Genomic DNA, 25,495 nt, shown 5'->3' with positions numbered 1-25,495 from the left:
GAAAAAAAATAGAAAAAAAAAAAGAGAAGATTCTTACAATTATTTATGGTTTTTTTTTATATAACTGAAGATTTCAGTGAAAGGGTCACACACACTCTTCACCACAATAACGTAAAAACCCACAGAATTCCAGCTATCAGTATCATTGCAAATGCAATAAGATAGAGTTTACTACCCGTTGGGTTAACCACCCAACGTGTGGTTAACCCAACTGTTTGCGCAATAATAGATTGTGCTAACAGAAACACCCAATAAAACGTAAAGTGCAAATTGTTTTTATTGACCTCCAGAAATGTGCTTTAGTAAAATGTGAGCTTTCGCGGGATGATAATAGTGAGTTTTCGCCTTAACCCTGTGAAGTTCTTTACAGAAAATTTAATTTTGACCATTATCATGGTGCCGACTAAGAGAATAAGTGACAGTGGTACTAGTACATCTACCAACAAAAGGAAAGCAATCGATTTGGGGAAAAAAAAAAAAAAACTAATAAGAATGTATTAAAATGGTCAAACATTAACAAGTATCGTGCTGAATTCAGATTTGTCAATAATAATAATATAGTAGCAATACGTTACTATTCATTCCCAAGTTACATAAAACTCAATGAAGTAAGAAGTCCTGGGACGTATCTCTTACGTATGTCGGGGACTTCTGTATTTTTGGATTAACTGGAAAATCGATTATCCAGGATTTGTTTTTTACCATCTATCCCGGAAAATCGAGAGTCTACTGTATATGATATCAAAATTATTTTTTGCATCCAGTTCCTTTGTGACCACATCATAGTATCCAATCAAATTGGTCAGACAAGACTTCCCCTTGACAAACCCATGCTGTGTCTGAATTATTGCTGCAGTCTTGTCTCAATGATCCTGCAATGCTCTTTTAACCAGTAACTCCATTATTTTCCCTGGAACAGAAATCAAACTAACAGGTCTGGTAATTACTTGTGTCCCCCTTTGTGAATTGGAGATACATTTGCACATCTCCAGTCCGGGGACTGGGACTGGAGATGTGCAAATGTATGGGGACTCCCCCCCCGCCCCCTGAGTCTAAGAATGCTCTCATAATTATGGCCCAGGGTTTACTTACTTCCTTTGCTGCCGCCTTTAATATAACTGGATAGATCCCATCCACCCCAGGTGCCTTTCTTATGTTTAACTTCAACAATTTCTCCTCCACTTTGCTCTCAGTTATTACAAAATCATTTAACTCCCTGTTAGAGTTTGATAAACATCTTCAATTCTCAAACGCATCACAGTCAAAAACAATGCGTGAAATGTTTGCAGTCCTGTCTAGAACAGGGCATGATCTAGCAAAGGAGAATGTCTTTATGTGTGCAAGGTGCAGAGACTGTGAAGAAATTAGGCGCCACCCCAGCATTCTGATGGGCATCTATGAGAGTTTGAGGTGCAGGGTAAATGTCCTCGAAGAAATTAATATGAGGGCCCATCAAGCTCTCAGCTGCCCAACTCAATGCCAGAGTTCACTCCTGTGCATCAGGCAACACAGTGGCAATCTCCTAGGCAGAATGCACTGGTCCCACAAGAACTGGTTATTGTCGGTGACTATTGTCAAGGAGACGGGAAATATACTATGCAAAAAGGATAGATTGAACAGGACCAGGTTATATCTGCCAGGGGCAAAAGTTGATGATGTTGTAAGGCAGATATCATCTTTTAAGGGCACAAAAGGTGATATTGTTGAACACATTGGCACTAATTACCTTAACAGTAAAAGATCTGTAGATTTACTTAGAAAGTACAGGTCAAAGCTGGAAAGACGTCGCGAGTATCAGAAAAACTTTCAATTTTATTTCAATGTTGATGCTTTCCATTTTTTAGTAAATAAAAAAAAAAATTCTATATATAAATTTTTACAAACAAAATACGTAACAAATCAAAATATGCAACACACACTCACAGACAACTATAAACTGAAATGAAGTTATTGAGAAAGAGTGTAACATGGAGGCAGAGGAGCATCATGATGTGCACATAATGGTGTCAAATAAATATGCTCTTAACTCTGAAACACATGTAAGCTCACATATTATTAGCAGGATGAATTGTACCACATTATATTATATATTATGATATCCATTCTTATTATATGTTATGTAATTTATTCTCATTATTATATTATTTGTTCATTATCAAGCTAGGAAGCTTCATGGATAGCATTACAAGCTGTAGGTTAAATAACAATTTGTAACATAAATTTACTGTAATTATATTATAAATAGACACAAAAAAATAAAAGAATAATACACAGATAATATTACATACCTCTTCTTGATCAGATTTTTCTTGCTTTTGAACCTCCAGTTCATTAAGTTTTTCTTTCAGCTGATGATCTAAACTTACTGATTTAATCTCCTCAGCTTCCTGATAACGCCTAATCATTTCTTGGCAGTCTTTACGAATTTGTTCTGCTTCTTCTCGTGTTTCTTGTAATCTCTGAAGAGTGTGTTCTAATTTCATCTGCGTTTCCTAATTACATAAAAGTGGGAATCTCAAAAAGTAATTAACAAAATCAAACCAATGAAATATTGGCTTGTAGCAGACAATACGGTTTGAATATTAAATGAAACCTATTAATTATCACTTATCACTGGTTTTATATGTTTACTTTTATATTCTGAACAAACTATTGAATACTAAATATGAGCTCTTCAAACAATATTTACAATAAACAGCAGTCATGAAGATGTAATCTTTAATCTTTATTAAACACATTTGTACAATAACCTCCTTCTGACAATTGAGCATTTAGGGCAGGATGGCTGCATCAATGCGCGTGGATGTTTCAGGTAGTTGCACTAGTGTGAACATCACACTAGTGTGAACATCACCAAATATATTAAATATTTTCATGAATTTCCCCTTGCACAAAAATGTGATTACCATTTAACCCCAATCACAACAAGAGTGACTGTGTAGCACCTGTCAGGTGCACAACTTCTTTTTTATTTCTGGAAATTTTTTTGACTTTTAAATTCTGCTTACAGTACACCAATGTCCATTACTTAGTAACCCTAAGTAATGGACTGAAATTCTAATTCATTGTAATATTTTATTTTTTAATGAAAAATTTAATAATATTGCATGTTTTTACATATTATTTTCAATATAATGACACTTTTATTAACCTTTGCAGTTCAACATTATTTCTGCTATCTTCCTGTTCCATCCAGCAGAAAAATGGAAAAAAAAAAAAAAAAGGAAAAAAAATTAATACTGAATGTGAGCTCTTCAAATATTTATTTGAGTGTACATGGGTTATTATATAAAAGTGATTGAAGAAACATTAAAAAAAAAATGATTCAGACACTAAACATTATTTATACAATTTTAGTGTGTGGTATTTCTTGAAACATTCACCAGGATGCCATCCTGGTTTTCTGGAGCATGTCTCACAATACCAACTGTTTGTTTTCTTCCACTGCTAATCCTGCTATCCTGAAAAAGGCCTCCGAGGTTGGGCAAATTCATATTTTAGCATTAAATCAGCTCACACAACAACCATAAGAATAAGTATTTACTGTAACTAAAATATTTACAATTTAAAATAAAATAAATATTTACAAAAACTGCTATTATATTAAATTAAATTATATACTTGTAAAAAACATTAAAACTGTGATAAAATCCTTGAGATAAAATACACTAAAATAAACCGGATTAAAAGCAATAAAAACGATAAAAATCTCTGGAGCTTTCGGAAGCATCGGCTTCCTTCCTCAGCAGTAACAAAACTTCCTGCAGTACGTCCATATATAACAGGCTCACGGTACTTATACAAATGGTGCAGTTGGCGCGTGGTCTGAACTGGAAGCGGAAATACCTCGCGAACGTGTTAAGCAAAACCGTTCATCCGTACTTAGGATGATAGTTTCAAAGTTTGCATACGCATACCTCTGTCCCTATTCATAATATTCTGGTCGGATGAACAGATTCGTAAGCTCTCGAGCCATTTACGGTTCCAGAACCCTGGCGCTCGATCCACGATAACTGCATCCTCTGGGGAGATTTGATGCTGCTTCTCCCAAAAATGTTCGACAACAGCAGACTTATTGTAATCAGCGGTTTTTATAGCATTTGCATGCTCCCCCAGACAATCCTTGAGCCGTCATTTTGTCTCGCCCACATAACATTCCCCACAATCCAGGCATTTTATCCTGTATACTACTCCACTACTCAGGTCCTTTGCTATTGGGTCTTTTACCTGAGACAACACTGTGTGCAACCTCTGCCCGGGAAGCTGCACACAGCGTGTTTTATAACCATGCAAAACTCTAGCGAGATGCTCAGTAACACCCAGATAGTAAGGAATGTATGTGGTAGCCACAGGAACAAACGGTTCCTGACGGTTAGACTATTCCTCTACTAAACCTGTCTATGATCCTCTGGTGGTATCCGCATTTTCTAAGGAAATTAAAAAAGAACAAGTGCATGTATACTTGCATGTACACCAATGCAAGAAGTATAGTAAATAAATTTGATGAATTTGAAGTGCTGATCAAGGCATCAGCACTTCTTGGGTTATCAGAGACATGGTGTCACACAGATATAAGCAGTGCAGAATTTGAAATTTGTGTACAGAAAGGATAGACAGGGTAGGAAGGGAGGAGGGGTTATGTTTTTAGTTAAGAAACACAAAATCTGAGGAAGTGCATCCAGTTGACATGGGTGGACAGTGCAATGTTAAGTCAGTTTGGTGTGACATAAACACTGGGAAATGGAAAACAAGAAGTATGTTATAGGCCTAATGACACTGATGAGTGCAACAAACAATTGTGCAGAGAAATAGAGTGGGCCAATAAAACAGAATGTAATGGGGGGTTTTAACTTTCCAGATATTGACTCAAACTTGTGGGTTGGTCACCCGCATGCTAGCAAGGCTTTTGTGGATTTATTGGAGGATTGTTTTCTACAGCAACATGTTCAAGGGGAAACCAGAAGGAGTAATACTCTTGATCTGATTATCAGCAGTGATGCAGTAATTCATGCATTAGGAATTTGCAGATAAAGGATCCACTAGGTGACAGTGATTGCAGTCTACTGATGTAGGATTTACTTAAAGATGTAACTATCATCAAGGGTAAAGGGAAGGGTTTTTGTTTTTGTAAAGGTGACTACAGTGGTCTCAGACAGTTTTTAAATTCTATACAGTGGGATCAACTGATGATGTTACTAATGGTGAATTCTACATGGGAAGCCTTCAGGGACTTATTCTTGGAGGCTACTAGGCTTTTCATAACAACTAAAAAATACTGTTCAAGATTTATACCTAAATGGAGGTCAGATTTACTAATGAGGCTCATGGCAGAGAAGAAAAATGTATGGGATGCATATAAATTATCAGGCGACACAGAAGCCTATGGCAGATATAAGCTAGTCTGTAATCATGTCACAAAGTGGATCAGGCAAGCGAAGTCTGATTACAAGAAATCCTTGGCAAAGGATGTAAAGAAAAACAACAAAGACTTCTTTACTTATGTAAACACTAGAATGAATTGGATGAATCAGATTGGTCCACTTGATGTTGGTGGTTCGATCCTGCTCAGAAAGCCGACAAACTGAATGAGTATTTTGCATCTACATTTACACATGAGGAATTCTGTAAGGAAGGGGACGACAGAATTTTACTAAACTAACAGGGAGCTGTTTGTTGTTTGTTTGTTTGGTTTTTAGGAGCATTAGCAACTACGGCCATATTGCTCCGGGAATATGCGGTGGTCATTCCTTGACCTTTCCGCATCCTCCGTATTTGGTGGTGATGGGCTCGAACTTCGGTCTAATCAAGAAGCGTGTGCTACGCACTGCTGCTCCTTCCCACCTGGCTACGGAGACGCCAACAGGGAGCTAAATGATTTTGTAACGGAGAGCAAAGTGGAGGAGAAATTGTTGAAGTTAAACATAAAAAAGGCCCCTGGGGCAGATGGAATCTATGCAGTTATTTTGAAGGAGGCAGTGAGGGAAGTAAGCAAACCCTTAGCCACAAAATTATGAGAGTATCCTTAGATTCAGGGGAGGTTCCCCATGGACTGGAGATGTGCAAATGTAGCCCCAATTCACAAAGGGGGTTCAAAGGGTCAAGCAAATAATTACAGACCTGTTAGTTTAACTTCTATTACAAGGAAAATAATGGAATCACTGGTTAAAGATGTGATGCAGGATCATCTAGACAAGACTGCAGTAATAGTTCAGACTTAGCATGGGTTTGTTAAGGGAAAGTCTTGTCTGACTAATTTGATTGGATACTATGATATGGTCACAAAGGAACTGGATGCAAAAAATAATTTTGATATCATAAACTTGGATTTCAGGAAACCTGTTGATACTGTTGCACATTGAAGACTGCTGGACAAATTGGACCGGTACGACATTAAGGGAAAGTTGCTGCAATGGTTAAAGGGATGGTTGAATGGGAGATGGCAGAGAGTGGTAATAAATGGACATTGCTCTATGTGGACTAATGTTATTAGTGGAGTCCCGCAGGGTTTGGTGCTGGACCCATTGTTTTGTGTATTTATTAATAATATCATTTTAGGTATAACAGGCTTAATGTCCAAGTATGCAGATGATACAAAGGTTGGCAGGGTTGTTAATGATAGTAAAGACAATATGCTACTGCAACAGGATCTAGAAAAGCTAAGTAGATGGCTGAAATGTGATGTTGTTGTTGTTGTTGTTTGGTTTTTAGGAGCATTAGCAACTAAGGCCATATTGCTCCGGTGCGGTGGTCATTCCCTGACCTTTCCGCATCCTCCGTATTTGGTGGTGACGGACTCGAACCCCGGTCTAATCAAGAAGCGTGTGCTACGCACTGCTGCTCCTTCCCACCTGGCTACGGAGGCGCCCTGAAATGTGACAACTGAAGTTTAATATTGACAAATGCAAAGTACTGCAGTAACTCAGGAGAAACGTACCAACTGTGTGATACTACAGTCAGGGAGGTGGAGAACGAAAAAAGACCCGGGAGTAACTGTGCAGTGGGACATGAAGTTCTCTGAGTAGTGCAGACAGGCTGCCAGAGCAGGTCATGGAGTTTTGTCAATTATATATTGGAATTTTGCTAGCAGAGACAAGGAAGTGATCATACCTTTATATAAGGCAATGGTTAGGTCACACCTTTAGTACTGCGTACAGGTCTGGAGGCCTCATTTTAGGAAGGATATAGAGTTGTTAGAAAGAGTACAGAGAAGGCAACAAGATTGATGAGAGGAACAAATTGGTTCTCTTACCACGTGAAGCTTAAATTCTGCAAGTTGCAGCTTCTGGAGACTAGGCACCTGCATGGTGATCTGAATGAGGTGTACAAGGCCTTGAATGTTCATAATAACTGCACAATCTACACCAACCATTATTAAATAAAAATAAATAAATAGCATTGTGTTATATTAAAATAATAATGATGCAAATAAATGAAATAAATAGAATGATATAATTCCACGAGATAAAACTGATAAAAAGGTAACTGTCTGTACAATAAAATATGAAATTTTAAACTGCAACGAATAAATTACAATAAACAATGTATATAAAACACAGGATAATAAAACCGATAAAAGCACTAAAACACCGTAGTTTCCAGAGGCATCCGCCTCCTTTTTTAAACAGTGAGGTTTATAGTACAGCACATCCTTAAATATCAGCACGCTCACGGTTCTCAGCACGTTTCTACAGGAGCAAAGGCAGTATTCTCCCCATGTGCTATCCGGGCCTAACTAAGTGTATAGCTCGGGTATTGAGCAATTGCCAGACACACTGTGCACAGCTGCCAGGGCGGAGGTTGCACACAGTTGTTTCACAGGTCAAGGATCCCATACCAAGGGAATGTACAAGAGGGGTCATGTATGGGATAAGGTGCCCAGATTGTGGGGAATGTTATGTTGGTGAAATGAAACATCGGTTTAAAGATCGTCTGAGGGAGCATGTGAATGTGATAAAGATCGCAGATTATGGGAAGTCTGCTCTGGCAGAACATTTTTGGGAGGAGCACCATCAAATCTCCCCAGACAAAGCTGTTATTGTTGACCGGGCACATAGATTTTGGGACCACAAATGGCTCAAGAGCTTGCAGATTTGCTCCTCTGAGAGCAATACCATTAATAGAGACAGGGGAATCTGCATTCATCTCCTCTTTGAGGCGGTGGTTCTTAGACGGGATGAGCGGTTCCACCTGGCATGCTCCCGAGCCATTTCCGGTTCCAGTGCACATGGGGAGATACTGCCCATGCTCCTGTAGAAACACATGCTGAGAACCTGTGAGTCTGTTGAAAAAGGAGGCGGATGCCTCTGAAAGCTACGGTGCATTAGCACTTTTATTGGTTTTATTATCCTGTGTTTTATCTACATTGTTTATTGTAATTTATTCGTTGCAGTTTAAAATTTCATATTTTATTGTACAGACAGTTACTTTTTTATCAGTTTTATCCGGTGGAATTATATAGTTATTTGCATCATTATTATTTTAATATAACACAATGCTATTTATTTATTTTATTTAATAAAAGTTGGTGTAGGATTGTGCAGTTATTATGAATTTGAATATTTCCAGGCCTATTTGAAGATTAGGCCATGAATGGTTTGAGCAGGCTGAATGCTGATAGGATACAGATTAAGAACCTGAGGGGGCATAGATTCAAATTGAGGAAAGACAGTTGTAGAATAGATGTGTGGAAGTTTGCCTTTAGCCAGAGAGTAGTTGATTGCAGGAACAGACTTCCATCTGTTATGGAAATTGATAGTTTAAATAAATTTAAGGCTGAACTAGACAAATTTTTGGAGCGAATAGATGGGTAAAATGGGAGTGTTTTTTTTGTTTTTTTTTTTTTTTTGGCTGATGCTCTACAAGCTTGCTTTCTTGTATCATCTGTCTCAACTAATGCTAAATCACTGCAGTGTATGATGTTGTGATTTCTGAAGGAATCTGACTCAAACTCAGATCATCCAAACGGGGGGGGGGGGATGCTGAAACCACTATACTAACAAAACATTGGAATCTCATGATTGAACATATTAAGTTCTAAAAAAGGAAGGTTATGACAATCGTTGACTGATAGGATGATTTTTGGGTTCCCTGAACAAAATAGAAAGAATACGATAAAAAAGGGGACTTTTTAAATTTTTTTTTTTTTTTATTATTATTATTATTATTATTTTGTTGTGGAATATATTAGCAGAAAGCATATTAAATTACCTACCTTATGGCAATCTATTTCAGTCTTTAACTTGTTCTGTGTCCACTTTATTCTGATATCTCTTGCATTTATATCTTCTTTCAATTTTTCATGTTCTTTCAGCAGTGATGCTAGTTCTGCCATCTGTAAAGAAATTTATATTAAGCAATAATAAAAATTAAAATATTTTACTACAGGATCTAATACACAATTATGCATAAAAAATACCTTATTATCAAGGGCAGCATTAATCTGACTTTTCTCAAAATTTAATCCTTTCACTTTATTGATAAAATTCTCTCTCTCTTTAACCATCTCTCTTATCTTTTTCTCGAGATCATCTCTATTCCTTTTGGCTAAAATAACCTCTCTCTCGCTTTGAGCATAACGAACTACCATTGCTTCTTTATCTCTCTGAACAGATTCTCTTTCTTTAGACATCTGAAAAAAATAATAATAAATGAAACTTTAAATTATAATACATACCCAAATTTAAAAATTTTATAAACATTTATTTAATCTAATCCAAGTTTTACTTTATACTGTGTGCATAACAGATAAGGATTGTTCAAACAAAACACAGGTGTCCATAGTTTACTTAACACTGCAAAAATTTCACAAAAATCACACCATAGGTTGTTTAGACATTTATCTCAATATTACATCAGTAAATCCAATTCCCTGGAATAGAATTCAGACAACTGACCTTTACACCATCTTGTTACTGTTGTCTTCGCATCATGGTCCGAAAATGCTTATATTCAGGCAAAATGCAGCACTACTCTTACTCTTATCATTGTGTTTTAATAAGTTATGGGTGAGAGAGCAAAACATGTGATCTTTAAATAAGGTGAAAAAACTAACTAGTTATGATTCTGATCACATATTCAGAGCCATATCTAACTCTTATCTATCCGATGTTGCCCTCAATTCTTGCTGGGAGACACACTGTTGTGCAGTAATGTGATAACAGTGCTCAAAATGGATGCCCATGTCATCTTTGCCCATAAATATTGCAGTATGAAAGGAATGCAAATAGCTATACATTACAGAATGTATTCACCAACACCACTTTCACTATCGCACAAATCACTACATATAGCTTTGCCCGCAACAGGTTATAACAGCATCGTAATTGTTATGCTGTCAATGGTGTAAGAAACGATTGTCTTTGTCATGGACAAACACAAATCAGTCATGTAGTTTTGTTGCAAAACTCCAATGTTGGGAAAAGTTTTATCCCATGTTACTCTTCCTGTAATTAGAAACTGCATTTAGCAAAGACTCAGAAAAATCTTCTGTGTGCACATCATATGTATACTACGCAGTTCATTACACATGCTTCACCTGTTATACATCTCTAGCATATGCATAAAAGATATTTGTGTAATCTAAATCATCAGTTACTCAAATCTGATGTTTCTGCATTTTTCATTTGATCAACCCTCACACACACTACATTGCATAAAAGTATCTGAACACCCCTAGGATTTGGGAAAAATAAATCATACCTGCTATCCATGTATCAGGAATAGGCATAAAAACAACTTTATTCGCACTAGAAGTAACAGACCAGAAAAATACAATAGATGGGCCACAATACTGAGCTTAGGAGAATTCCAATGGCATTCATCATAGCAATAAATCAATTAGCAATCAATCTGTTCATGCCAGTGAAGCAAAAGTGTAACACCCTAGATCAGAAGTGGCCAACCTTTTCCTGCAGCTTGCCGCATCTTATGTTGAAAATGCATTGTGGGCCACCTGGGGGTGGGTCCAGAAGCTACCAGAATCAATAACCCCCTTCCCCTACTAATCAGCATTTGCACTGCATTCAAATTTTTTTGCTAACTACATAAAGGAATTTTATGCTAAATGCTTGTAATAAAAAAAAAATTTAAGACAATTTCACATTTATAAAATAAATTTATATAGGTTAATGAATAAGTGTTTGTCTTCACAAAATCAGTGTCACAAGAAACACCTACTTACATGCACTCAATTAAAACTGAAAAGTAAATATAAGCCAGTAAGGTGCTTCCGTAGCCAGGTGTGAAGGAGCAGCAGTGCGTAGCACACGCTTCTTGATTAGACCGAGGTTCAAGGCCTGTCACCACCAAATACGGAGGATGTGGAAAGGTCAGGGAATGACCACCGCATATTCCCGGAGCAATATGGCCTTAGTTGCTAATGCTCCTAAAAACCAAATAACATAACATACGCCAGTAATAAGGCTCTGGAGATGGTGAAACCCGAGTCATATTTTCAGGCAATAAGAGTAGAATTTAACACATTTGCTGCCATCTATATTTGTAATTTTTGGAATTTTGAAAAACATCAAAATTCCAACATCCTTAGCATTATTAAAATTCATTAATAATGTGGTTGAAAAGTAAAAGCTATGGTATTCATAACTAAAAGTAAACACTTACTTTTGTGCAGAGTTGTAAATCAGAACAAATCTCAATTTTATAAAAATTTATAACACAGGCAAAGAACAAATAAAATTATATGCCAAGTCTATAAACAAAAACCAAGCACTGTTGCAAAGGAATTCAATATCCATATGCCAATTTTGAGTAGTTCTTAATTTCATGTGCATTTACTTTTACGGCATTTGTTTATTAACCACTAGAATGACTGTTCATGTGCATTATGGCACAGTGATTGGGTGCCTTTTGATGACAGATATATGCATGACAGCACATATGCATGTTTGATGCTTATATATGTGTAAAGGCAGCAAACATGTTAAACTGCATATCACTGCTTTGACACCAACACGCTATGCATATGCCAAAAAAAATTAACCATCCCAGCCCTTTTATTCCCTATCTTTAAGTTAATGGTAAATGCAACAGTGCAAATTGCCTCTATTCTGGGCCAAAAACATGTAAAGAAGAGTGAGAGAGGTTGTGCACAGACTTCACCAAGACTATTTAAAATAAGGTCAGTTGTTGGCTTTCAAAAAGAAAGAAAGGACATGTCCAGCACTCACTGATATGAAGAAATAAATGTTGTAAATTTAGAACTTAATCAATCAACTACATCAATATATGACAATTATGACAATAATAATAATAAGAGGGTGAAAATAATGCTGATGTAATGACAAAATTTGGCAAAAACAAAGTAATGCACACTTTGGAAAGCTCTACTGTAGGCACTCAGCTTTATTTCTGATTTTTCAAACATTGTATATTTTTTTATGTTGTATTTTTCACAATGGGAAGTTAGTCACAAGTAGAACACATGCCAAAGGTTGGCCACCACTGCCCTAAATAAATAATGGCTGACATAATATATGGAAAAGTAATGGTGTTCTAAAGCTGGGAAATGGTTGGGTAGATAGCAAAAATTAGCTATCAACCAGTAGTCCAGGAAAGCCACAGGAACTGATATTAGTAAAAAGATTATATGTAAAGAGTTGCAGCATAAAAACCAAACATCAAATGTACAATGAATAGGATCAACTTGTCCAGTGCACAACCCATCATAATTTGTCCCTAGAACACTGGAAAGCTTCATTATGGAGTGACAAATCACAATACACTGTTTACTGATCTGATGGCTATTTTGATCTGGTGGAAGCCTGAAGAAAAGTATTTACCAGAGTGTCTCATCCCACATGTAAAGGCTGATGAGGTTACCGTCAGTGTTTGTGGTGGGAGGGGATTTTTCTTCTAGTTTGGGACCATTTGTCATTGTTCCTGAGGAAATGAATACTGTAAAGTGTGTTAGTTTCACAACACTAGAGGTTTCCCCCATCTCCTCACTGTGTACTCTGTTTGTATGACACAGAACTCTGTGGAGGCCAGAGATTTAAAAAGTCTAAAAATAGTGGTTTGTTGTGTAGTGTTATGTTCTATTGTTTCTCTGACCATTTAGCTGTTGGGCCCCTATTGGAACCCACCATTGCCCACACTTTGCCACAAGGAGGCAGGTCAGACACCCAGTAGATTATTTAAGTATTCTGGCCGGTCCTGCCACCTATTTTCTGAGAATTTCAGTGACAAGACCTATATATATATATATATATATATATATATTTCCAAGTATAACAAAGCAAATATTAAATGTTATAATAAATATAAGTATTATAATAAATATTAAGTAGTAACATAACCAATTAATGCCATCTAGGACGATTAAACATTACATCGGTCTGTATGAATATGAGTTAAGTTAATAATGGTTAGAGTTTTTTTAAAAATAAAATATGATATACTAGCTAATCAGGTAAACCATAAACCATGGTGAGTACCCAACGTGACCTGGAAAAAATCAATCTATGCCATGACATAAGCAATAAAAATATATAAAAATACCATTAAAATGTTAGTTATGGCAATCAGATACATTGCAAGGGACTTTTTCGAGGGCTAACCCTTACAATGTATCAACCATAATTAACGAGCTATCCGTTTCTGTAGTCATCGTCCAGCATAACTATGTCCTAATATACGTAAAATAGTATTAAGTTAGAGCCAATGGTATAAATATAAAATTAGTAGTAATTTAGAGCCAAATAGTAGTAATAAATCCAAATTTAGCAGTTAACTGGCAAGATGACTGTTAGCCCGACGGATAGCCAAAATATTAAGTTAAATTAAAATTATAGAAAGAGCTATAATTATTGTTAGGCATATGTGCGTAGTTGATAGTAAATGCTGCCACGGTAGTCTCATCAAATTAATAAAAATAGCAACAGTGTGAGCTATAGCTAACTAAGGCGAACGGAACAAAGGTATAAGAATAGATATAGTACCTCAATCCCCCTCGAATACTCTAATAGTTCATGAGGTATGAAAAAATAGGGATAAGAAAGTGAAAGTAAAACAGCAAAGAAAAAGCAAAATAATTAACATAGGATGTACCTTATAGTAAGGTATCCTGGTTAGATTACTATTAGAGTATTCGAGGGGGATTGAGGTACTATATCTATTCTTATACCTTTGTTCCGTTCGCCTTAGTTAGCTATAGCTCACACTGTTGCTATTTTTATTAATTTGATGAGACTACCGTGGCAGCATTTACTATCAACTACTCACATATGCCTAACAATAATTATAGCTCTTTCTATAATTTTAATTTAACTTAATATTTTGGCTATCCGTCGGGCTAACAGTCATCTTGCCAGTTAACTGCTAAATTTGGATTTATTACTACTATTTGGCTCTAAATTACTACTAATTTTATATTTATACCATTGGCTCTAACTTAATACTATTTTACGTATATTAGGACATAGTTATGCTGGACGATGACTACAGAAACGGATAGCTCGTTAATTATGGTTGATACATTGTAAGGGTTAGCCCTCGAAAAAGTCCCTTGCAATGTATCTGATTGCCATAACTAACATTTTAATGGTATTTTTATATATTTTTATTGCTTATGTCATGGCATAGATTGATTTTTTCCAGGTCACGTTGGGTACTCACCATGGTTTATGGTTTACCTGATTAGCTAGTATATCATATTTTATTTTTAAAAAAAACTCTAACCATTATTAACTTAACTCATATATATATATATATATATATATATGGAAACGCAGTCCGTTGATGCTATGTCAGGTGTAGTCCCCCGATGAAATACCTGATTTAGCATCAATATTTATTTTGCTGACATCAGATTTCATTATTTATTAATATTTCATATTTTATTCCCCGTTTCGGAGTTCTGTGTTTAGTAAATTTTTCCCGCCTTTATCTGATGTAGGCTATCGTAACTTTCTTTTAACGTTTTCATGTAATTTTTTAAGCTTTCCGGAGTTTCGAACTGCCATCTTTACTTTTATTTATCATATTAATTAAAATATACATATATTTACATTTGCATCCGTTGCTGCTGCTTTGCGCGCTTCGGTGCATTTGCCATATCCAGTTTATTTAACTCTCTGATGTTTTCTGTTTTTACTCTTTAATACAATCTTTTATATATTATATTATTATATATATATATATATATATATAAATATAAAAAATAAGGGTGAACACTAGAATTTGGAAAAGCCGAAAGAGGTTTATGAGAAAGAAGTTCAATTTAGATGTTGATTATAATTTGGCGGCATTGTTAGGGGATGTACTCAGTCGGTTTAGTTAGAGTGGGGGGAAACAGGTAGAAGGATAGAGTAGACATCACCAAAGAAGTCAGTGGGGATGAGCCCCAGCAGGGAGGGGAGGAGACAAACCCATTTCCTCCCTCCTCTGCTTGGGGATGGGGTTTTTAAAAGGAACTGGGTTTGAGTATCCAGTTTGGATCGCCAAATGGCATATTGGCAGCAAAGCCACAGTATGTCTTTGTCAGTGATGGCTGTCAGGTCATTGTAGTGTCGAATCCAGTATAGGAAGGTCAAACTGCCCATCCAGCTCATGGGGTGGGATATGTTAGATGGCAGTGGGGAGCCCACCAGGTGAAAGGGGGAATAATCCCCCTTTCCCAGCAGGAGGCAGGAGAGACATTTACTTAATTCATAATCTGCATTCTCATTCTACTTGCATTCTATTTTTTATACTTTTTGTTATAATTTATATTATTTTTTTTTCCTGTTATATATATACACAGTGGCGGACAAAAGAAAAAAAAAAATGCATCACTTGTGAATTTTGCAAATAATGTGTTTTACGCTGCATATTCGGTTGCAGAAATGTTCAAAATGCATTTGTTAGATGGGATATATACCTCTGTGAATGAAATCCAATAAAAAGCCTCCACTTGATATACCTAACTGCCATAAATATCTTCCCAAAGGGTAAAATATGTAATTAATGGAAATATGAGAAATCATGCAAATGGCAATCATGACAACCAAATATACATTTTATTGCATTTACGTGTACAAACTAAAATGACAAGTTAACGTAATAGTATTATGTAGTGTAAATCAGCAAAATAAGTCCTCAATATCCTCCTTGAGCTGCAATTACAGCTTTGCAATGATCTGCCGTAGAGTCAATCAACTTCTGGATATACAGTTGCCCAATTTCGTAGTACCACACCCTTACAATGCTCTCCTGCAGCTGAATCCTACTTGTTGGCTTCTTCTGAGCAATTTTAGATCTAGCAATTCACCAGACCATCTGACTGGTGGGGAACTTTACAGTTGGTGTTATGCAGTCAGGATAGTATGCCTCCAATTTTTGTCGTCTGACATATCACTTCCCATCCGAGCCATGCAGGTTGAATTTCGATTCATCAGAAAAGATGGTGTCCCATTGCTCTTTTGTCCATGAAACGTGTTTTAGCCCAAGCAAGTCACTTCTTCATTTGTTGGGTCAACAAAGGCTTCTTCTTGGGATGATAGGCATGTAGACCACATTCCGAAAGCCGCCTTCGGATAGTTCATGCACTTGTTTTAACACCAGAGGACATCTCAAAGTCCACTTTTAGATCATAAGCACTAGCATGCCGATTACGAAGGCATAGGCATTTCAAATATTGATCTTAGGAAGGTGTAGTCACTCTCTTATGCCCTGATCCAGGTGTTCTCTTCACATAACCATTCATGCTTTAATTTCAGCATCCGGGATACTGTTGACTGGTGGCAGCCTATTTTATCAGTGATAGCATGTATAGAAAGCCCTTCCTGGGACAGAGCAACAGCTACACTTTTTTTTCTTGGTGTCAACTGAACATATGGAGCCATGCTTACACCTCCACAAAACAGGATACTAATGAGCATGTATACCCTTCCAACACCGTATTTATAAAAACAGCTAATGTAATACCTTGCAAATACTGTCTGATGCAATACCTTTGGTTTGCGACAAGCAAAATGACTGAAATCAAACAATATCTTATGTTTCACTACAATTGTTACTTTTTTTTTAAGATATAGTTTTTTTGTCTGCCACTGTGTGTGTGTGTGTGTGTGTGTGTGTGTGTGTGTGTGTGTGTGTGTGTGTGTGTGTGTGTTTATTTTTTTTCCCTCCCACTCACTCATTCGTCTTTTTTCTCATACACCAGGGGGAGGGGGATGCAATGGTGTGTAATGCAAATTTAAATACTAACTGCTTAATAATTAAGCTAAATAAAAAAGACAAGAAAAGACTAAAACTAAGGTTTGTGTGTACTTAACTGTAACATTTATGGTTTGTGTTCTTTTTCTCACACACTTACACTTCATTCTTCTGGCTTTCATTTCATTTGTTCGACTCTTGCTTTCTTCACTGCACTCTCTGAGCACCTCAACTTACAGTTTTTCTTCAGTTGTGGTGCAGGCCTAGCTGCAAGTTTTTTGTAGGCCAGGGGAGAATGCAGTGATAGTGTTTGTGTTGTTAGTAAATGTTTGTTAGTATATATAAAGTAATGTAAGTTATTATTAGCTTTGTATTCTTTCAGCCAATTACATTTCTCTTCCACTCATTTCAGCCAATCTCTTCCACTCATTCCCATTCACCATAACACTCATTCACTCTCTTCCCCTCATGCTGGGTCACTCTTTCTTTCACCAAAACTGACATTCATTCTCTTACCATAATTCCTAATTCATTCTTTCACTCAATGCCCAGCCTATTCATTCTGTCTTTCATTCTTCTTCTTCTTTCATTCTACATTGTATACCAGCTTACTGATATTTTTCAGCTAATCTGCTTCCCCGGCTGCCTGTACATCTCCCTCCCCCTACATGGTTACTTATTTGGTGTGGGGGCCCCAGGTTCCTATACATGGCAGGGTAGTCTTGGGGGGGTACCCAGGTCAATCCGGTTTTGTCATGTCAGGTTTCTGTCAGGGTGCAGAATACTGCTGTCCTGACAGATTTTAAGTCATTGTCTGAGCATGGAGGAGGCATGGGCAATTTTAACTATTGATTATTGTTTAATTGCTGGGGAGCTGAATTGCCATTCTCTGGATAGTTCTGCGCATTTTGAATACTTTCTGTGTGAAGGTTGTGAGTACTTTATAATTTTCCTCTTTTATAATGAACAGATGTTCTTCTACCCTGGGGAGGGGACCAATCTGTGCTATTAGCTGTGTTCTGGGGATGTCATAAATTATACATTCACATAGAATGTATGTCCAGTCTTCACTCTCCCCACAGGTGTAATTTTTGGTCGTCAGTCAGCCCTAAAGAGGTTAGTTCTGCCTTTTGGGAGCCGTGACCTGTCAATATGAATTGTAAAAAGTCCAGGGGCATACCACTTTGGCCATTGCCACCCATGGCAGAAACCTTTTGGTAACTAGATTTCTGGTTTCCTGCTCCCACTTTGTTTGCCATAGCTCATGGAGCTTTGTGGTTTTTCTTTTTCTTTCAGCATTGAAAGTGTTGACTGTATCAAGGGCTATGCCCAGAATTCTGTGGGTATGCCCTTTTTAAGTCTATAATACAAGCCTCTTTTGGCTACTTCCAGATAAAGTGGGAGAGCTGTGGCCAGCAACTGTAGCGCAGGTGTGTTTGCTGTGCAACCTGCTCTGGTAATGGTGAGAAGTATTGTCCTTCGTATCGATTCTAATTTATTCCTGTTTCTTACTATGGCGGAGAGGGTGAACTACGCACCAGCTCCATAGGTGATAACAGGTAAGAACATTGCATGGTATATGATTGGCAGGGTCTTTCTTTTGACCCCTAGTCTGATTGACTGATCCTGGCAATTACACCTGCATAATTTCTCACTTTCTTCGCCAAATAGGTCAAATGGGAATAAAAGTTAATTTCGAATTAAAGACTACTCCAAGATATTCTAGTTCTGTTACCATTTTTATAGTAGTTGTGTTAATTTTGATTTGTGGAAGTCTTATGGCCAAATTGTCTTTTAGAAGTATTTGTTTGATTTTTTCAGGAAATATTTTGAGCATGTGCATTTGTGCCCACTCCTGCAGCTGCAAGAGGGCAGCAACTGATCTTTGCTCTAGAATCACGCACGTGTTACCTTTTACAAGGAAAAATCATGTCATCTGCAAAGGCCAGATCCAAGGCCAGAAATTCATCCAGAACAATACTCCAAAAGAAAGGACCAAGGATTGAACCCTGTGGGCAGCCTTTATTCACAGGGCATGTCAATTCCTGGAACCTTGTGCGTACCGAGACACTTCTGTCTGTAGGGTAGCTGTTTATTACCTTATATAGGTTTTGTGGGGCATTTGCCTGGCAGAGTCTCCTAAGGACACTAGGCCACCAGAGTGAGTCAAATGCCCCAGCAAAGTCAATAGAGGTTGCCATCATATATTTCTCCTCTGAGTTTTTAACTGTTGTCAGTAGGTGGTGAATGGCATTCTCCGTAGAGTTGCTCTGCTTAAAACCATACTATATGTTGGGATGTAAACCTGCTTCTGCATAGTATTGAGGTAATCTACTATATATCAGTCTTTCATATATTTTCCCTAGTACAGTGAGTAGGGCTATTGGTCTATATCATCATTTCCCAAACTGGGGGTCCGTATACCAGTTCCAGGGGATCCGCAAAACAAACCCTCTGGAAATGGTCAAATTATTTGTTCTATGTACAGTAAATTGATGATAAATAAAGTTATTATTATATATTTATGTAAAAATAAGAATAAAGTTGAGTTGTTTCAAACACAACTTTGAATTTGCTTTTCAGAAAACCCAGTGTTCATACATATATGCCCACACAGAGAATCATATGCTTATACATATAACTCAGATTACTGCCTGTAATCCGAGTTATAAATCCTTTTAGCTATGTTTCTTACAGCATGAAGGTATTGTTCATTGTGTATTTATTATTTAATATTATTATTACAGTAAACTTAATTTGATCTACTGTTTAAGTAAGGTTAGTTTATTCTTATTATTTCTAAAAACTAAATGTGACCTGCTATTTGGTAGAATTTTATACTTACTATTTTATTTTACTCTAAAATCTACTATTACATCAGGTATTCTCTATACAGTAATACCCCGACTTACGCTACCCCGACTTACGCAAACTCGGAGTTACGCGGTTCTTGATTTTTTTCGTTTGGCAACGCTGCCGCCCACTATCTTCAAGGTGGTTTTTCATATGTTATCGATATACGGTGCGACGGCGGAGAATGAGAGCGAAAGATGAACAAAATTCAACTTTGCTGCTTTTATGTTTTTTATATCAGTGAAGGGGAAACACATTTCACCATAATAACGTAAAAACCAACACAATTCCAGCTATCGGTATAATCGCAAATGCAATTAGATCGAGTTTACTACCAGTTTATAACAGATTTCACTAGCAGAAACGCAACTGGATTTTTATTGTTTTATGGTAGTAACCCCTAGAAATGTGAGGTGTTAATAGTGTATCTCTGCCTTTATGGTGTTGTTTATTCAGTTGCTACATGCGCGCAGCTTTGTTTATGCATATCAAGCGTGCCTCCTCGTTTTGTAATTGTGCTTTATTCCCTAAAAATGAGTAAAATACTTAATTAAAAGGTGTGAAAAGGAAGCGTCCTGGTGAAGACACTGCAGATTCAGAGAGAAAAAGAAAAGCAATTATCGATAAACTGAGGCGGACTGGGTCAAAAATTCTTACCCGGGAAAATTTATAGTGGCGTCATACTATGGTTTATGGCCAAAATCACACTGGCCCACCGGGGATTCCCCGGTAAGGCTTATGGCCAGTCCACTTCTGTCGATAGAGAAAAAATATGAAGTTGTGAAACGCTTTGAGCGAAATGAAAGACCCTGTGATATTGCACGTGCTACAGGCCTAAATGAAGCAAAGGCGAAAAGCACATGACAGTTGCAAACTTGACAGGTTGAAAATTGAAAAGGGCTCAATTGTAAAGGGCTTAAAAATTTTAGAAAACATAGACTCCAACGAAGGACGCGTTATAGCTACAAAGCAAGGAATAAAAAAATTATTAGCTTGCTACGAAGAAATTCTGCGTGAAAAAAAGAACGCGCTGTGTCGTCAGACGAATTTGTTAGATTTTATGAAGCCATCGACATCGAAATAACTTTTTTACGTAAGTCATTTGTTTTTTTTAATACATATTTTGTATTAATATGTATAAAGAACTGCAATTTTATTAATATTTTTCTTCTAAACTAGTGTTTTTGTTAGTCCTTGGTCCCAATTAAGCAAAATTTATATGTATTTATATGCATAGTTGTACCCCGACTTACGCGAATTCGACTTACGCGATTTTCGTCGGACCCACCTATCGCGTAACTTCGGGGTATTACTGTACTTTATTGGATTTCTGTAATGCAGTACATCTGATTTTCCATAATTTCTTCAATATTACTTCAAGCATCAATACATACTGTAATACCAGGATCCCTACTAAAGGGACGGGCAGTTACACTCCTGGTAAATCCAATGTATCTCTATAATATGTTTTTTTTTTGCTTTATGCTTGCTAACCAAAAATTTTTATACCTCAAAATCTACTGGAGCAATTTGAGGGAAATTGAGGTACTATTGGTATCCTTACTCCTCCTCCTTAAATAGGCAGAAGTCTTTCCTTTTCAAAACATAATTATTTTCACTAGTAAATAAACCTATAAGAAAATTATTAATTGGCACTCACTTTCATTATTTTGATTCACTGCTATCTGTCAGGCTAGCTGTTATTCTGCCAGTTTGCTGCTAAATTTAACATAAAATTGCATCTATAATTTTAGAATATTTGAATCTATAATTTTAGAAATTTGAACCTAGACAAACTAGCAAACAGATAGCCTTAGCCAATTATCGATAGGATGTATTAAGTAGTGTTAGCTCTAGAAAACATACCATTCAATGTATCCTTGTACCAGTAATTAGCTTCATCATCATTTTATTATTATTTTTATATTATTTTATTGTATTTTATTATGTGTTTAATTATAGGGTATAACAATGAAGTCCAACTTAGGTTACCTAAATACTTGGCCTTATGCCTCTAGAGGTATCCTTTTACTCTGAATACCTACAGTATATTCTATATTCTTATTAAATTTCATTTGTCATTTGATTCCCTGGGTATACCATTTAATAAATACTGTAATATTAAGTTTTACAGACTGATGTAATGTTTAATCAATATCTTCATGACATTAATCTGATCTGACACTATTTTACTAATTCTCTATTTTTTCTACATTTTTATCACTTATTTCATATATATATATATATATATATACAAAGGGTACTAGGAAAGTTTTGCAATATGACGCAACAATGAATCACAGGAAGCTGCTTGTTGCTGCATGTTAAGACATGTTCATACGTGCATAGTAGCCGCCGCGCCAAGTCGATGGGCTCAGTTATTCATTAGTAGTGAGAGTGTAAAGTGCTTGCGATGGCATCGTGGTCACGAAATGAGATAAGGACAGTTTTGCGGTATAATTTCGTGCGTGGTTTAACCATAGACCAGTGCTTAGAAGAAATGACTCTTGCACTAGATGATGATTGTCCACATCGTACAACGATATTCAGGTGGTATAGAGAATTCCAAAGGGGAAATTTCACTGTGGAGGATTCTGAGAGGCCAGGAAGGCCACGAACGTCAGTTACGGAGGAAAACGTTACTGCTGTGAGGAAAATGCTTGACGAAAACAGGCGAGTGACCTACCAACAGATAGAGGATACTTTGGGCCTAAATGCACCAGCAATTCGTTCAATTCTGCAAGATCATTTGCACGTGAAGAAACTTTGTTCTCTCTGGGTGCCGCATCAACTGACTGAAGAGCAGATGACACGACGTGTGACTTGGTGCCGGGAGATGTTAAAAAAGTTTGATAAGGGACAATCTCGGTATGTGAACAACATCGTGACAGGTGACGAGACTTGGCTGTACTATTACGATCTGCCGACCAAGGCTCAAAACAAAGTTTGGGTCTTTGATGATGACGACACACCCGTAATTGTCAGAAAATCCCGATCTGTAAAGAAGAAAATGATAGCTGTATTTTTCAAATCGAGTGGAATTGTGGAACGTGTCGTTTTGGACACGCAGAAGACAGTCACAGCTAAGTGGTATACTGAACAATGCCTGCCTAAAGTCATTGGATCTATGAAGAACCTGCGGCCAAAGTCAAGAATGGACACCTGGTACCTCCATCACGATAATGCTCCAGCTCACCGCGCCAAAGCCTGCACCGAATATTTGACCACGACAGGACTGAAACTTCTCGAGCACCCTCCCTACAGTCCAGACCTTGCTCCCTGCGACTTTGCACTGTTCCCGCATGTGAAAATTAAGCTAAAAGGGAGGCGGTTTCCCAGTGATGAGGACCTTCTACGGGCTTGGGACAACGAGTGTGCATTACTCCCTAGTGAAACTTGGCAGAACTGGTTTAAAGATTGGTTTCGGAGGATGGAGAGGTGTATTGAATGTAGAGGAAATTACTTTGAAAAAATTAAATAAACAAAGCTGTATTGCAAAACTTTCCTAGTACCCTTTGTATATGAAATAAGTGATAAAATATGTTTATATGTAGATATGTGTTTATATCTATATATAAACGTATATGTTTATATATAGATATGTGTTTATATCTATATATAAACGTATATGTTTATATATATATATATATAAAAAATCAAAAAAAGGTTTGCAGACACCTATATACATATATATTTTTGAAAGGTCTGTAAATCTCAGTTTGGGAACCAATGGTCTATATCATTTTGGATCAGTAGGACATTTCTCAGGGTTTTTGAGAATTAATCTTAACACAGCTTTTTTCCATATTTTTGAGAATATACCTTCTGTCATGCAGTTATTATATAGTGCCATTAATTTGTCTGATGCTATTTCCACTAATTTTTTGATAATCTCAACTTCTAAGAGGTTAAAGCCTGGGCATTTGTTTTTGGTTTTAGATAGTGCTATTTCTAACTCTTGTATAGTAAACAGAGGTACAACATTGGCATTGTCATATTCAGTGTTTTCGTTTATAAGGTCTAGCTGTGTGGGTAAATGATCCCCAGTTTCAGTCTGAATACTGTCCAGGATATTATTTACAGATTCATCCCAACACAGGGTTGGGATTCCATCTGGTTTGACAATAGTTTCAAAAACGACTCCCCAAGGGTTATTGTATACTGATTTCTGAGAGTTCTTTAAGACTCTCTCAGTACATCCACCTCATTTTGCGGCCAAGATATTCTGGCTCTTTGAAAATTTCTCCTAGCCTGGTGCACCCTTCTCCTGAGTACAGTGAGTACAGTCAGTTCAGGGCACAACCAGGGGACTGGTCTGCTTCCTTGGTTTTTTCCATGGGATAGACAGGTCTGCTGTTTTTGTTAAAATGTTTGTCATAGTCAGTGCTTGCTCATCCGGTCTACAGTTGCCTGATCTATACCACTCATTTTCCTGTTTTTGCAGCTCAGCTGCTGTATGTTCTGCAAAAATCTGCCAGTTTGCCTTTTTGAGGTTATACCTTTTGATATCCAACAAGGAGTACTGAGTTGTTTGTAATTGCCTGTTTAGTTTGAAGGTGATGGCTCTATGATCTGATGTGGTCCAGACCGGCTGGACACACCAGTCTGTAATTTCATAAGTTATTGCATTGTTGGCAAGAGTAACATCAATATCATTCTCCCACATGGTACTGCTAAAAATTGGGAGGTTATTTGGTTGGTTTAGCACTTGAAAGGGTGAGGTGGCTATATAGTCTGAAAGTATCTGGCTATGTGTGCCTGCTCCGTCTTCCGTACAGCTATGCCACAAGGCTGACCAGCAGTTGACATCAGCACACACACTATGATATTTGCAGTAGGTAGCAAGTCTATTACGGACTGGAGATGTGCAAATGTATCCCCAATTCACAAAGAGGGATCGAAGGGTGACACGAATAATTACAGACCAGTTAGTTTAACTTCTGTTCCGGGTAAAATAATGGAGTCACTGGTTAAAGACGCATTGCAGGATCATCTAGACAAGACTGCAGCAATAATTTAGACACAGCATGGGTTTCTTAAGGGAAAGTCTTGTCTGACAAATCTGATAGGGTATTATGATGTGGTTACAAAGGAACTGGATGCAAAAAATAATTTTGGTATCATATATTTGGATTTCAGGAAAGCTTTTGACACTGTTGGGCATGGAAGACTATTGTACAAATTGGAGCAGAATGGTATTAAGGGTAAGTTGCTACAATGGATAAAAGGATGGTTAAGTGGGAGAAGACAGAGGGTGGTAATCAATGGGTGCTGCTCTTCATGGACTAATGTTATCAGTGGAGTCCCACAGGGTTCGGTGTTAGGTCCACTGTTGTTTTGTATATTTATCAATGATATTGATGAAGGTATATCAAGTTTAATGTCGAAGTTTGCAGATGATACAAAGGTTGGCAGAGTTGTTAATGACAGTAATGGCAGTGTGCTACTGCAACAGGATCTAGATAATTTGGGCAGATGGACTAAGAAGTGG

At 37.1% G+C, this 25,495-nt stretch overlaps 1 protein-coding gene across 5 annotated transcripts in view; it reads right to left on the bottom strand.

Annotated features, from left to right (window-relative positions):
• LOC150078364 (coiled-coil domain-containing protein 186-like) overlaps positions 1–25,495 on the bottom strand; it is a 334,475-nt gene that overhangs the window by 247,478 nt on the left and 61,502 nt on the right. For 4 of the 5 annotated variants that reach the window (XM_090385405.1, XM_090385401.1, XM_090385402.1 and 1 more), the window contains 3 exons: positions 9,416–9,628; positions 9,212–9,331; positions 2,289–2,492 (listed from right to left, as the gene is read on the bottom strand). In XM_090385405.1, coding sequence (XP_090241531.1) covers positions 2,289–2,492; positions 9,212–9,331; positions 9,416–9,628 — 537 coding nt within the window. The remainder of the gene's footprint in view (positions 1–2,288; positions 2,493–9,211; positions 9,332–9,415; positions 9,629–25,495) is intronic. The other variant, XM_090385403.1, reaches the window with a different exon arrangement.

Source organism: Mastigoproctus giganteus, chromosome 11, assembly GCF_048544385.1.
Source record: "Mastigoproctus giganteus isolate SK-2022 chromosome 11, ASM4854438v1, whole genome shotgun sequence".
Lineage (NCBI taxonomy): Eukaryota > Metazoa > Arthropoda > Arachnida > Uropygi > Thelyphonidae > Mastigoproctus > Mastigoproctus giganteus.
Note: the sequence above shows the minus strand (reverse complement) of the source record. Positions and strands in the feature narration are given on the sequence as shown.